Raw genomic sequence first — 15,253 nt, 5'->3', positions numbered from 1 at the left:
CAAGGCATGAAACCTCTTCACATTTTGTATCTAAGGTTTTCAGAACCTCTCTTGCTCACTTCTGTTCCTCTATCATCTCTTTCCACTTCATCTCAGAGTATAGATGCCCCGTTGTGCTTCCTGTGACTCCCTCTGGAGTTGTACAACTTCATCACAGTTGCCCTGTAGCAGTTAATGAAGTCTGCCAATAATAGATTCAACATGTTCAGAGCTTCCTCTAATTGCAGTTCTGCCTTTACTGTTGCTTGGATGGCTTCTTCCAGTTGTTTGGCAAGGGTCTTCCTTATGGACTCTTTGTCTTTACATTTTCCCCCAGTTAGCTGCCTTAGGTTTTACCCCATATCTGAAGCTTGTCTGGTTGAGAATATTTTCTCTTCCCATATCCTATTAATGTCCCTAGATTTCTTTTCTTCTTTTGTTCTTTTGAACCCAGGTTTCTGTGTTATCACACTCTCTTCAACTTCTTTCTCTACTCCATCATTACCCATGGAGCCTAGTTCTAACAAACTATCAGTGTCCCAAGACTTCTGTTTGATAATAGCAACACCCTGCTCCTATGACATTACCCTAGCCTGGCTTCCTAGAAAACAATCCATGGGAACTCCTATCCTGTTATTCTACTTACATATTTCCTTGTACTTGCCAGGTGGCTCTTCTTCCTTGGGTTCTGCTAAAAGACAAAACCTTGTCTTAAGCACCTGTTTCACTAGAAAGGGGTCAATGAGGAAGAATATCCCCTTTCATTACTATACCATCCCTGTCAGTGAGACACTCCCCTGGTTCTTGGGCTCTTTTGTGACAACCAAAACATTAGGTAAGACCTCCTGCAGCAACCTCCTACTTCCCATTAACTTCATCCCTTCCTCCAAACATTTATTCATTTATTTCTTTATCAAAAGGGCAAAATTCCTTTTTATGCTCATTCTCCACACAGTGCATACAAAGAGAAGATATCTATACTCTCACTACTTGTTTGCACAGGTACCTCAGGGACTTCTTTTCCCCAACCCATCTTCAATGCATTGCCTCTAGTGGGTCCTTGGGACAAGCCCCCACTTTGTCGCCTTTCTTACGACAAATCAGGCAATAGAGAAAATCTTCTAAAGTTCTCTTTTTCCATGGGGTATATTTAAGGTTTCTCTATGTATCATTACTCATGTAAGCCTCAGGTTCAACAGCTTTATACCACCCTATATGTATCTTTTCCTCATAGGGACATTGTTCCCTTTTAAGGTGACTCTGGCCACAAGTAAAGCAACATGAAGCATAGAGTTCCTCAATCACCCGTGTTCCTGCCTCAGCCTTTGCAAAAGGACAGGCTTCTATGGCATTGCACATTTGAGGTCACTGTTGCTATTACTTTGCCCTATCACCCTAACCTTTCCTGTGTGTCCTGGAGAGCCTTGGGGTTTGGCTCCATGGCTCATTCTGGTTTCACTCTTTTACTTTGTTTCCATTTGAAATCCTCTGACAATTTCTTTAAAGTCCTTAATCTATTTTTAAACCAGACATCCCCTCTGCATCAAGTATATCTTCACATGCTACCTCTGCAGTGAGGTACATTATGTTTCACTACCCCTGCAGTGAGTACACCATCCCTGCACTTATGCCCTTTGTGTGAAGACAGTATTCCATACCTTTTATCACAAACATTCCATATCACACTTATAGTCCCAGATCTAACATGCCCTGAAATAACTCAAATAATTTTGTAAGAGAGAGCCCATCCCCCAACACATTTTGCTAAATTGGCCATAATGGTCCCCTTTCAGAAAACTACTTGTGTTCATTTCAGTTGCCTCTCTGCTCTGGAATTTTTTTTCCTCAGTAGCCTAGTATAGGCTACACAGTATGGTCTGGGATCCTAGATTTTGGCCCAACCGCCCATCCTGTAATGGTTTTGGTCTGTGGCTTGCCCCAGAAATGAGTGGCCTAATCCCAGGAGAGTCAAATCCAGGCTACTGACAGTAGTTGGACTTCTGCCTAAGTCATCCATCTTCCCTTTGGGTTGAGCCCTATGGCACTGGTGGCCAACAAGGCATAAGAAAAGGGTGAAGCCCCCCAACATGAACAAGGAGCAAGAGGCCTGATGTAGGGTAAAGAGAAGGAACTAACTAGAAATCCAGGAGCACTGAATGGAGAAACTAATGATAATGAAGTCTTCTGGAAAAAGAAGCAGAGCCAGAGTATGAGAGCTGGAAGGTAGAACCAAACTCTGGCAACTGACTGCTGAGAACTACTCAGTATAAATACAAGCCTGTATAGGAAGTAAGATGGCTGCCAGAGGGGAAGTAAGGAGCACAACTGGGAGGACTACACAGACCAAGTGGCTCATAGCACCACTTGCAGGCTGGAGGAGCACTCAGCAATGGATCCTTACACATCCTCCACAAACTTATTCCACCGTTTGCCTCTCAACTGCCGGGGCAGTCCATAACTTCTTTCAATTTCTATGAAGTCTGTTTTGGATGTCTGCGCAAATCCCACTGCTGCCATACGTGTCACAGGATGCTGTATGAGCCTTGCAGAACCTGCTGATAGTTTTTTGGAACACATGTTCAGAGACAATTACTTGCAGTAAAAAGCCACTTTATTCCATGTTTCACTGATCACTTTACACTTGCAACTTTCACTTCCTTTCTTGAGACACCAATATTTCTCTTGTAAAATATTTGGGTAACAACTTCAGGCCAGCTCAAGTCCCCAGGACTACCTAGAGCCTACTCCCCCACAATACCTATTGCAGATTCCAAGTCCCAACCAACAGCTGGAGCACCTTTGCTCTTGAGTCTGGGCAAGTCTATTTCCTCTAACTGCCCATCTGGTTCTGCTGGAAGGTAATGTTTCTTTCCTTAAAAGCTCAATGACTTCCTGGATCAACTTCTTTAATTAGCCCCCAGCTCTGCTTCCCAATCACTAGTACACTTCCTGTAGTAGCTATTTTTACCCTGATCGGTTTCTTGCCAAAGATCTCCAAACTACCTTAAATCAGGCGTATCCAGGGTCCAGGCAGTGGTCAGGTATATCTGGTATCCAAGCAGAGGTCAAAACCAGGTATCTGTCCAAGGGAAGAAAAGAGGGACAGATAGGCAGGGTGAGAGGGCCGTGGCAAGCACAAGTGGGCAGGTGGATAGAACAGACTGGAATGAAGACAGAAGACAAGCTGGATGAAAACTGGAACACAGAGAAGCAACATGCATTACTAGGAAATAGCTGAACTTGCTGCTGAGGTGAGTCGCTTCCAGGGAGCTGACTTATATAGGACTGTGCTAGTGATGTCATTACTAGGGGCCATGGGGACTTTGCCGCTGCAGTCGGTCCCTTTAAATGGCAGAAAGTGGTGCATGCGCCTAGGTGGAGGTGTGGCGTGTGTTGGCGGCGTCCTGCTGGTGGTGTCTCGCCACGTTGAGGAGTGGTGTCTTGCTGCATGACTGGCTGACAGCATTCGCCGTTTTGTGGAGTAGCAGGACTGGCCCAGCCAGGGGACGTAAGTGTGGTGCTTTGCGGGAGCAGCCCGTGGACCGCCAAATGCAATAGGACAGAGGAAAAGGAAGAAATTGAGTTTATTCCTACAGACAAAGGACTGGAGGACTGAAAGCACTGGAACCAGAAACCTGAGCCCCAATAGAAGAAGAAACTATGAAAGCAGAGGATCTGGAGACATGGACAGCTGAGAATATATATAGCAATTAAAGTCAACTTGTCCTTTTAAACTCTCACATGCAATGCAACACAGACTTGCTGGGGTAGTTGTGGCTGAGTATCTTTCCTTTATAGTTTAATTGCTGAAACGAGGAACCAGGGAAATGTGAAAAACGAATCTAGGGAAAAGGAAAAAGATTTGTGAGCTAGGGCAGGCGCTGCTGGGTCTGCCTTACATTAAGCAAGTGAAGTCAGCCAGAGAAACTGTGAGTTAAGCTGTGCCTAGGATGCTATTCAGCTGTTTCACAATTAGCTGAAAATACTCTTCTGCTAGCTTACAGCCAGCCAGAGAAAATGTGTATTAAGCTGTATTCAGAATGATATTCAGCTGTTGCAAAACTAGCCAGAGAAACAAGTTAAACTGTGCCTAGAATGCTATTCAGCTATTTCACAACCAACCAGAGAAACTGTGATTTGTCTGGGAGATAAAAATTAAATGTTTCACATTTGAGTATCCTGCAGAGCAGAACTACTACTGAAGTACAGACTGGGCTTTGCTCTACAGCAATCTTCATATCAGTATGAGGAGAGCCTAGAAACTTCATTAGTTTGCAACCAATAAAATTAGAAACATTCCCAACACTAATCACTTAATTCAATGGCAATCTTCTTCATCCCAGCCTTCAATCATTGACTCTGATGGCATGAATATTGAAAGTCAGCTATTAACTTTGATGTAATTACCTCCAGATGTAGCCTCAAGAAAATCTTCCACAAGACTGTTGTATAAATTTAAATGGAAAAGATTTTCTACTTGGTGTAGGAGTCAGCATGAGGACCCTATTAAGGGTCCTACTTCAACTTTCCTTCAGTATCTCAACATCTTCATCATGTATTTATCACACACAGATGAGTTCAGAGTGTGTTACAGCATGGAGAGAGGTTTACAATAGTTTGGTGTTTGAGGTAGTTGTGGGTGGATCCTTGGGCCAGTGGCAGATGACCATGCCCCCGGGGGAAGATCCCGAGAGGGACCACCGGTCAGGCTCAGAGTATGGAGACAGACACAGACTAGTTCTTTTATTAAACAGGCCCTACCATCCAGGTATGAAAGGATGTAGGTGGTCTTGGAAAGAGCCTTTGGAAATAAAGATGGCTGTAAGGCAAAGTGCATGCAGCACTGGTTTAGGAAGCCCCGGGCCTTCTGAATTTCGCCAGAAAAGTGGATAGGAGCCGCTAATGGTACAGCAGTTTTTAAAGTTACCTCCTGTAACTGACCTTCTTGCTTGGAAGCTGTGCCTTGAATCTTCTGTGTGTGTAGCTGATGAAACGCTGAAGTAAGTTTCTCCAAGGCATCTTGCTGCTCCACAATGCGCTGGGCCAGGCCCGGTATGGCCTGCAAAGCACTCAATTGTGCCGGATCCATAGAGTTAGCAATCTGTTGGTGTTTGAGGTAGTTGTGGGTGGATCCTTGGGCCGGTGGCAGATGACCACGCCCCCGAGAGGGACCACGCCCCCGAGAGGGACCACCGGTCAGGCTCAGAGTATGGAGACAGACACACACTAGTTCTTTTATTAAACAGTATATTGAACCACCAGAGGTGGTAGTAGTGAGCTGGAAGTGCCCGGCAGGGCTGTAGTCCCTAGGGTACTGGAACAGCGATCCTGGATAACTGAGCTGTAGAGAAATTGAATATAGTGAGTAGGCAGGGTATGCAGAGTTCAGGAACAGAGCCTTGATAGTAATACTCACACAATAGTCTCTAGAAATAGTCCAGGTGTTGGAATAAGTTAGGCCCTCGAGGAGCGAGTACCTGGTTCCAGGAAAAGCTCTGAGAGAGAGAAGATAACTCACTGGTGTAGTAGGCAGCTATAACTTCCAGGCAGAAAGAGTATTCAGCAACCAGTTCGGGAACATGAGCCCTCGAGGAGCGAGTGCCGGTTCCTGACCGTGATGTGAAAAACAAAGAGAGAGCGAGGCCCCTGAGGAACGGGTACCCCTAGTAAGTCCGAGGAGGCAGAGTAGCTTGGAGAGAGCGAAACTGGTCTGTAACCAACTCCTATTCAACTCCTTGCTAACTCGATTAGTTACTGATTTCTAAGACCTTATATATCCGGTACTGATGACGTCATCTCAGGGGGACGCCCCTGAGGTTCGCGCCACTGCTGGTACATCAGTCGGGGCCGCACTGCACGCGCACCCTTAGGCCCTTGTAAATCATGGCAGATCGCAGCATCGAGCTGCTCCGAGGACGCCGGAGGAAGAAGGCAGAGAGACGCCACGGCAGCCAACCTTCCACTTGAGCAAGAGGGAGTCTCCAAAGAGGTGAGGAGGGCGGAGTAGAGATGTCGAGCAGTGACGGTCGCAACAAATAGGCATAGTGTACAACAGAATTATGTTTTAATATAGTAAGGATTACAGTAAGTATAGCGTACATTAATAAAAGATCTAGCATGTATGAATGGGCATAAGTACATCAATAATATTATTTTAAATCAGTGTTTAGATGGGGAATAGTCAAGGTATTAGATACCTAAGTAATAAAATATCAAATCAGAATAGAGGGTGTAGTAAATAAATGGAGGATAGGAAAGAAAGTAGTAGGTATATTAGTACCAGTGCAAAGAATAATGGGAAATATGTTGAGGTAGACTTAGAGCAGTAAGATGGTGTCGCTAGTGTAAAGTACAGCGAGGTTCAAGCTGAGGAAGTCAATCAGGACTTCAGGGTTTTGGCAGTGGGCCAAAAGCCTCTACAAATAGGTTTTCAGTTTATTCTTAAAGGTGAGGAGGTCAGGGAATCATCTTGAGAAGGTTCTTTTTCTTATGATGGAAAGTTGCATTTTCTTGGAGGATTAAAGAAATTCCATTAAGGTTCATTTGAATGCTATAACATAACAGATACTAAGAATTCCTATTTATCATAAACCTACAATTGCCAGATAAAGGCATATAGGGGTAGATTTTCAAAGGGTTACGCGCATAAGATACGTGCATAACCCCCGAAAACCTACCCCTGCGCGCCCCGAACCTATTTTAAAAAGGGACGTGGCCAGGGGCATGGTGGCGGTCCGGGGGCGGGGCCAACTGCTCCGGCACAGCAGCCTGTGCCGGGGCATGGCTCGCCAGCAGCTGGCTGGCACACGCAGGCGTAACTTGATGAAATAAGGTGGGGGTGGAATTTAGGTAGCGCTGGGGGGTGGGTTAGATAGGGGAAGGGAGGGAAAGGTGGGGGGGGGGACAAAAAAAAAAAGGTCCCTCCAAGGCCGCATATTTTATGCATGTTCCCTCCATGGCTGCATGTTATGCATGTTTTACGCATGTAAATCCTTTTGAAAATTACCCCATCATCAGCAAACTGCAAGCCGTAGTTTCACATGCTCCCTACATGCAAATATATAAAAACAAAGTAGTGTTAAAAACTCATTCTAAATTTCTACCTTAGGTAGTTTGACAGTTTCATTTAAATCAATCCATTATTTTACCAACTTTTTCCGTCAAGCCACATACCAGTAAAGGAAAGCAGGCTCTTCACACTTTAGACTGCCTTCTTGTTCAAGTTGTAGAGAACAAACTCATACAGAAATTGAAACCAATTGTTCATCTTTTTCAATCCAGTAAAACAAGCTAGGTAGAGTGCAACAAGCTGGCATTAAGGCCCTAACACGAAATAAATGACCCTGCTAATATGGTGTATTCCCATCCGTCCTATCTGACAGAGATCTAGGCAGTATCATTTGCAGTTGGGAAGCCATACCTACCATCAGAAGGATTCCATAGTCCCTTCTGCCTTTGAAGAAGGGGGACATCTTGAATGTTGAATATCCATTCTGGATAGGTGGGTGAGGGTGTCATTAGGCCCCTGGAATTGGGGGAGGGAGTGTCTGAATTGCTTTGACTGTAGTTATTAATAAGATGAATGCATTTTGATTATTATGCATGTTTTATTTGTAATCTGCCTAGGTAACTTGTTTTACAGGTTGTATATAAAGTTCAATTAATAATAATAACAGAGAGAGAGAAGGGATTCCCTAGAGCAGCGCTTCTCAACCAGTGTGTCGCCAAGCACCGGCAGGTGTGTCACGTGCTCCCGGTCTTTCACGTTGCTCTTCTTTCCCTGCTGCTGTTGCCGCCGGGCTAACAGCTCATTCAAGCCCAATGGGAGCGGCAGCGTTGTTAGAGGAAGCTGTGGCACCCGCGGCTGGCCTTTTCTTCTTCCTGCACCTGCCCCGGAACAGGAAGTGATACACAGTGGAGTGCACGGGAAGGAGAAAGAGCCGTATCATGTGGAAAAGTAGCGGCGGAGACGGCAGCAGCAGTATTGGCCCCCGAGCAGTAGCTTGGCCAGGAGCAATCGAAGCAGCCGGCAATCGGCAAAGGAGACAGCAGTATAAGCCTCCCTCAGCCGATGAGATTCTTCTTTCTTGGCCTGCAGGGGCTGGAGGAGGCTGCTACAGCTACCATTTGTGCTGTGGGGGGGGGGGGGGGGGAGGAAGTGAGTGAGAGAGAAAGAAGACAGCCAGCCTGTAAGTGAGAGAATGTGTGTGTGAGAGTATATGTGTAATTGAGAGCATGTATTTGACTGAGAGCATGTGTGTGATTGAGAGCATGTATTTGATTGAGAGCATGTGTGTAAGTGTGTGATTGAGAGAAACTTGTCAGAGAGGTGATGTGTGTATATGTGAGAGACAATAAAAGTGACTGGTCAGGGAGATGACTGGAGTGTGTGTGAGAGAGTGAGAGATTGGTCAGGGAGGTGACTGATGTGTGTGTGTGTGTGTGTGTGTGTGAGAGAGAGAGAGAGAGAGAGAGAGAAAGCATGGAAGTGAGAAATCTGGGTATGTGAGAAAGCATGGGAGTAAGAAGCCTGGTGTTATGGGGGTGTGTGTGAAAGAAAGCATGGGACTGAGAAGCCTGTATATGTGAGAGAGAGCATGGGAGTGGGAAGCCTGTGTGTGTGTGCATGCATGAGAGAGAGAGACTGGTTGGTAAGGTGACAGTGTGAGAGGGAGAGAGACTAGGGTGTGTGTATGTGAAAGAAAGTGATTAAGGGAATGAGAAGCCTGTGCATGTGGGGAGTGTGAGCATGGGAGTGAGAAACCTGGGTGTGTGTGAGACACAGTATGGGAGTGAGAAGCCCATATATATGTAAGATAGAACACGGGAGTAAGAAGCCTGTGTGTATGTATGGCATGAGAGAAACTGTTCAGGAAGGTGACTGTTGTGTGTCAAAGACTGGTTGGGAGATGATTGGTGTGTGAGAAACAGAAACTGGGTCATGGGGGTGTGACTGGTATGGTGTGTGTGTGTGTGAGAGAGATAGAGAAGACTGGTCATGGGCCCTAAGGAAGAAGACCATGAGTATAGAACTTAGCCACTACTGCTGCTTCTGGTGTGTGCTACAGCCTGCATGGAAGAGGACAGGAGTAGGAAAGCTGCTGGACGGGGTAAGTAAAAGTGGCTTTTTAAGTTGATCTTTCTTGATTGACTGCCATTTTAATTATTTAATATTATGTGATGTGTCTGCTTTTTTGAAATATTTTATTGGTGTTTGGAGAATTTTTAATAGTTTTTATGAGTTTTTAATTGTTGGATGTTATTCTGTTCATAGCTGTTTTGAAACATTTATTCTGCTTATTAGTATAATTTATAATTATTTCTGTGTGTGGATCTATAGCTGCTTGCTAGTTCTGTTTTCCTAATAGGAGGTGTATTGGTTTTTAGGGCCTGATTTAATATTTATAGTGTTGCCTTTTCATAGATAGGGTTGCTCCTGTTTGAGTGCATTCTATAGTGCAGGTGTAACTGTGTGCAGATTAGTTTATGTGCATAACTGCAGATCCTGGGAGTACGTTAGGTCGGTTCTGTGTGTGTTACTGAGGTGAGATATTTTACTAGCATGTAAGTGTTTGTATCAGTCTTATTTGTTGTGTTTTCTCAAGAGGACATGCATTGGTGGTAAACTGCTGTCTTTTCATAAGTAGGGCTATTGAGCCTGGTAGTAGAAGGAGTTTGAGTTGCTGTTACTGAGAAGACACCAGAACCAGAATATCTTTTTTGTAGGGTGAGTTGTATGGGGAATGTCGTAATTCTGCTTTACATCCATTATTGTGGGTCAGGGGGGTTCCCGTGGATGCAAACTGTACTTTTACGTTTAGCCCCAGGACGATCATGGGTTCAGTGTGTCATGCATGTGAGAACCTTCTGTCAGGTATGTCCCGACAGAAAAAAGGTTGAGAAACACTGCTCTAGAGGGAGCTTTTCATGGAGGGAGATTTGAACCATGAGAGAGAGAGAGGGAGAATTCTTCTCAACCAAGCAGCAGCTCTAAAATAAAATGATATAAATTTAATTAAATTTCTTTAGGAGATTTATATCATTTTGGACACAAATGACAAAACAAATTTCACTGTTTTCATATTTAAAAATGACAGCACATTCCTAGGAGATTGTATAAAATTAACCAACAGAACTGAGAATGTTACATTGGATTAAACATTTTAGCCATAACTGTTTATTTTGAACATTTTAATGGTTCAAAGTCCAAAAATGATTTATGGTTTTAATTTGTTAGTACAGTATAGAATATATTATAAAAGTGAAACCTTTTGAATCATTATTTTAGGTATTTCTTGGAAAATTACACCTTGTAGGAAGGAGGGGATTAGAACAAGATTATTATGTAAGTGTACATTTTATATTCCCTCATCATATACTGTTTGCTTTTCCAGCCTTAGAAATCCCCATCAGCCCAGAACTTTGTTGATTGCTACCCATTCCTCTGCCATGAAAGAGCTTCATGCAAATGGGGTTTGATTTTCTAATAAATGAATGAGTAAGTTATTGGAGGGAGCTCCTAGGGGCTCTTGAGATAGAGGTCTTTGTTATTTGTTTTATTAAAACAAAGTTTCTTATGGAGTAGAACAGACATGCTGAGGTTCCTTGATAAGAAATTGTCATGGCAAAAAACTCTCCATAAGAAATTGGTAGCACAAATTAGCATTACTGAAGCCATAGGATGCATGTATAAAAGGAGATGTTATTTGGAATTGGAGGGTTGAGATATATACAAAAAAAATAAGAGTCAGAGGTCAATAGCTAGAGAAGGCATTTCTGATGTGTGCATTTGGTAGACTGAAAATTGCTGAAGTGATCATGTGTCCTAAATAATCTAACTTAATCATATAGTAAATGCCAGCAGAGAAAAACCTAAATGGTCCATCCATTCCTCCCAGCAAGTTGTTTAGAGTTGTAACTGCTGCTCCATGCAGGTTATCCCCTTGTCTTCTGTTAATGGTTGAAACTGTTGTATGTGCACGCTACCTCTATGTCTTCTATTAAGGTTAGTAACTATCACTCCGTGCAAGTTAACCTCATACAGAAAAGATCCTTAAAATTACCATAGGTTACCTAGTTTCTGTGATATATTGCATTGAAAACTTCCATTTTCTATTATCGCACTACTTTTATTTCTGAGAGTTTAGTTGGCCCAACTTGTTAAATTGTCTTTCAAACCATTTTGTTTCCTTGACTTCTTTTTTAAATCATCAGTTAGATTTCCCTTATCTCTATAGGCTTGATTCACCAAATTTTTTTTTTACCTCTTGAAGGTAAATAAAGAAAAACCTCAATGGTAATAACTTATAAAATCTGATACTTTTATCCAAATATCTCAAATATCTTGAGCTACAAGAAAAGTATTATTCAGACCCTGCAAAAGGGGGATCTCTATACATTCTCTATTTTGCCCATGTCCATGTCCACAAATATCCATTTACCCAAATAAATATGCCTTTTATTCAATTCAAAGCTTACACCCAAATACAGTTACTACTGCTCAAGTCTGGTATGAGTCCAAGTCAGTCTCTGCCATAGCCATACCACTCCCATTATTTCTTATGGGAGTGATTTTGATATTTCTAAAGCATATTCTTCCTTTGGGGAAAATACAGGAAAGTTAGAGTAAACAAACAAGAGAGTTTAATCAATCAGAAAATATCATTAAAAAATGTAATAACATTCCCATTTTAAAGGCTGGATTTTCTCCCTGGGAGCACAACTCTTCCTCAGAATTTGGAGATCTTCAAACTTCTTTCCCACAGGTTTCTCTGTGAAGCAGGAATTCACTGTTTGGTTCTAAGTTCACCTCCCAGAGGCAGCAGGACAAATAGCATGACAGAAGACACACACACACACATATATATAGATCGAAAGATAGATAGATAGTAGATAGGTTTATCAGTTGCACAATCTGACCCGAGATCATCATCTTGATAGAGCGGAAGAGACCTGATTACATGTTGCAAATAAGTCTAAGGTCAATACGAGTGATGGTTATTTTAGCACCTTATTTGCATAACCAAATATTCCTTTTTCTAATGAACATGTTACGATTCCTCCCGTAGCTGGAGCCACAGGAGGCCTCTCACCTTTCTCTGGAGGCCGCTCCAAAGCCTGGGTCTCGCCTGAACTGGCTTTCCGGATTTTGCTCCATGGCCTGGGAGGCCTTCGATGTCATTGGGACCTGCCTGAGGCCTGCTCTAGTCTCAGCTTGGACTTTCTGGTTTGGGCCCCGCCCTTCTCTCTAAGGGGTCGGCCCGCAGCTTCTCTCTATACTTATAGGGCCAGTCAGGTGTGGCCCATCGGAACTTCTCCCAGGGAGTTGCCTGCTTTCTGGCCTAAAAAAGAGCTTCACTTTCAGTTCTGCCTTGCCTTGCATCGGAGTTTCCTGCTCCTGGAAGTCTTGCCTTCCAGCGCTCCGTCAGGTCCATGTTCTTCGTTGGAGCTCCGTGTCCTGTGATACCTGTTCCCGATGTTCATGTTCCAGTTCCGTTCCTGATGTCCGTGATCCTGTCCTGATGCCCGCTACCCTTGGTTCCTCGTTGCCATCCTTCTTCAATTCCACAGCTCAAGCCTCCGGAGGGACCCTCCTGCCTGATGCCAAGTCTCGTCTTGGTCCTGTATCCTTGCCTGAAGCCAAGTTCTGTCTTGGTCCTGTGTCTTGAACTCTGACTCGCCCTCGGATTCTTGAGCTTGCTCCATCCATGCCTAAGACGCTGATCGAACCTGCTCTGTCCTAGAGTGGTCCGCGACCAGCCACTGGTGGCTGTGTAGGGCACGCCCCGGTGCAGGCCTCTTCAGTATCTTCGCCATGTTCCAGCTTCAGCTATTCCACACCTCGTCTGGAGCCTGCTTCGCATTCAAGCATGGTCCGTGACCAGCCCATGGGTAGTGACTGTGTAGTGCGCGCTGTGTGGTAGGGCTCAACCCAGTACTTCGCTTGCTTCTGAATCCTTGCCTGAATTCCTTGAATACCTTGAACCTTGCCTCGTTTGAGTCCTTGTCTTCAGTGCCTTGTTCCTGTGTCTTCGTTTCCAATGCCTTGTCCTGAGCCTTCGTCTGCCCTCGTCCGGAGTCTGGCCTGCTGCTTCATGCCATTCCAGCGGCAGGTCTAAAAGGGCCAGGAAAGTCGGAGGACTGTTCATTATCAACATCATGATTGTTGATTCCAGAAGCATGCAGGTCTGGCAGAGGGTTGGACTGTCAGCTTCCACCCATGCTGGGACGTGCCTCGCCTACCCTCGGTGCATCTTGGATTCGTCTAAGACTGTGCCGAGGCTCAAGGGCCTACAATCCCCTCGAGTGGGTCTGCTCCCTCAGTACTCTCATAACAGAGAAATTTCTATTTTCTCACAAAAAAACTTCGAACTTTCACTAATTATATCTAGGAAGCAATTTCCAAACTCCCTGCCTATGTGGAAAATCTGTAGGTACTTGTATCCATGGACCATATACCTAATTTGAAAATTGTCCATGGGTTTAAAGTATTTACAGACTTTGTATCTATTTATTGTACAGGTGAAATTTCAATGAAAAATAATGTGGTCCTTTTGAAAATTCGATCTACATGCATTCTGCTGGGAACATCTCCTTGCAGTCCAGTAAAAATAATGCATACAATAGAAGATGGTGGATAGGCACTGCCATCAACTCGTTAGGGGCTTTGAGGTATCTGAGAAGGCCTAATGGTGGTGCCCTAGGCTTATCTTCCACCTCTAAATTAAAAGGAATGGCCTCAGTTATTATTTGTATAAACACTGGGAAGAAAAAGTTCTCGAGAAAAGACCTGTTCCTCATCTGAAGAGTGGAGCGGACAGGAAGAGATCAGGAGAATATTCTTCCTCAGAACTTGATTCTTCAGACATGTAAGTAGAACTTCAGACTCTGAGACTAAGATTATAATTGCAATTGAGGTCTGAAAAGTCATCAATCCTAGAGCCATAGGGGCAGATTTTATAACCTGCGCTCGCGGCCTACATTTGTGCACGCTACCAGGCACGCACAAATGTATGCCCGATTTTATAACATGCGGGCACAGCCACACGCATGTTATAAAATCTGGGGTCGGTGTGCGCAAGGGGGTGCACATTTGTGCATCTTGCACGTGCCGAGCCCTAGGGGAAACCCGATGGCTTTCTCCGATGGCTTTCCCCATTCCTGTTCCCCGTTCCCTCTGAAATTGGAGCGGCCTCGGAGGGAGCTTTCCTTCCATCCACCCCCCCACCTTCCCCTATCTAACCCCCCCCCCTGCCCTACCTAAATCCCCCCCTACCTTTATTTCAGGAGTTAACTTGCACGCGCTGGCCAGCTGCCGGCGCGCCATCCCCCGGCACGGCCACTGTGCAGGAGGACTCGGGACTGCCCCCGGACCGCCCCCAGACCGGCGCCCCGCCCCTGCCCCTTTTTCAAAGCCCCGGGACATACGTGATTCCCGGGGCTTGCGTGCGTCACTGAGCCTATGCAAAATAGGCTCGACGCATGCAAGAGCAGGTTTTCGGGGTTACGAGTGTAACCCTTTGAAAATCTGCCCCATAGCGTCAAGAGTTCTCCTAGATGACTATCTGGGTGTTAGGGCCAAGCTATGCTGTAGAATTGGAGAAAATTCCATCTCCATAGTTGTTGGCTTTGACTTGCAGCAGACTGTCAACATCAAGTCTCATACTGAGACACCAGTGTTGCTGCCAATCTATTTGATGTGAGAGCAGAAGTCTCAAATAGAATCAGTCTACACCAGACAATGCTTAGGTGCTTGGTGCAGCCACCTGCACCTGATTGAGATAAGTGAGGGTACTGAGGATCCTCTTGTCAAAGCCCATCTAAAAAAATTGTTGCGTTGATGCCAACATTGTAGGGAGCTCACTAGGGGTAGACATTTCCTCCTGAGCAACCAGAGGTGAGGTATTGATGCCAATAGACTGGAGCCCTAGAAACTGAGTCAGCTGAGTTTCTTGATGGGATGTTGCATTTTTCTCTTCACAAAGCCACTTGAGAGGGTGGATAGACAAGGTCATGATCGCCTTGCTCTAAGGTCTTTGTAATGAAGGGGATCAGTGATGAAACTTCAAAGCCTTTACTTTATGTTCAGTTCTGTGCCTCCTTTTATCAGAGTTTGATTCTGAGGAACCCAACTCAGGTACTGAGTGCTAAGAGCAGGAAGGCTCTCTAATTCTGGACTTGTTCTACGATTTTGGACATTATACTCAAGAAATTGCCAGTGATGATTACAGGTCCAGGGGCTTTTGATGTCAATGCCTTTGGTGCCCATGTAGTT

General features: G+C 44.6%; 1 protein-coding gene across 1 annotated transcript in view; it reads left to right on the top strand.

The window, feature by feature from the left end:
- The window catches only part of SEL1L2 (SEL1L2 adaptor subunit of ERAD E3 ligase), a 217,272-nt gene that overhangs the window by 75,440 nt on the left and 126,579 nt on the right, over positions 1-15,253 (top strand). Inside the window, exon 8 of the mRNA XM_029596776.1 lies at positions 10,268-10,324. Within this exon, the coding sequence (XP_029452636.1) occupies positions 10,268-10,324 (57 nt within the window). The remainder of the gene's footprint in view (positions 1-10,267; positions 10,325-15,253) is intronic.

Source organism: Rhinatrema bivittatum, chromosome 3 (assembly GCF_901001135.1).
Source record: "Rhinatrema bivittatum chromosome 3, aRhiBiv1.1, whole genome shotgun sequence".
Lineage (NCBI taxonomy): Eukaryota > Metazoa > Chordata > Amphibia > Gymnophiona > Rhinatrematidae > Rhinatrema > Rhinatrema bivittatum.
The sequence above is the reverse complement of the archived record's forward strand: the minus strand, read 5'-3'. Positions and strand labels throughout refer to the sequence as shown.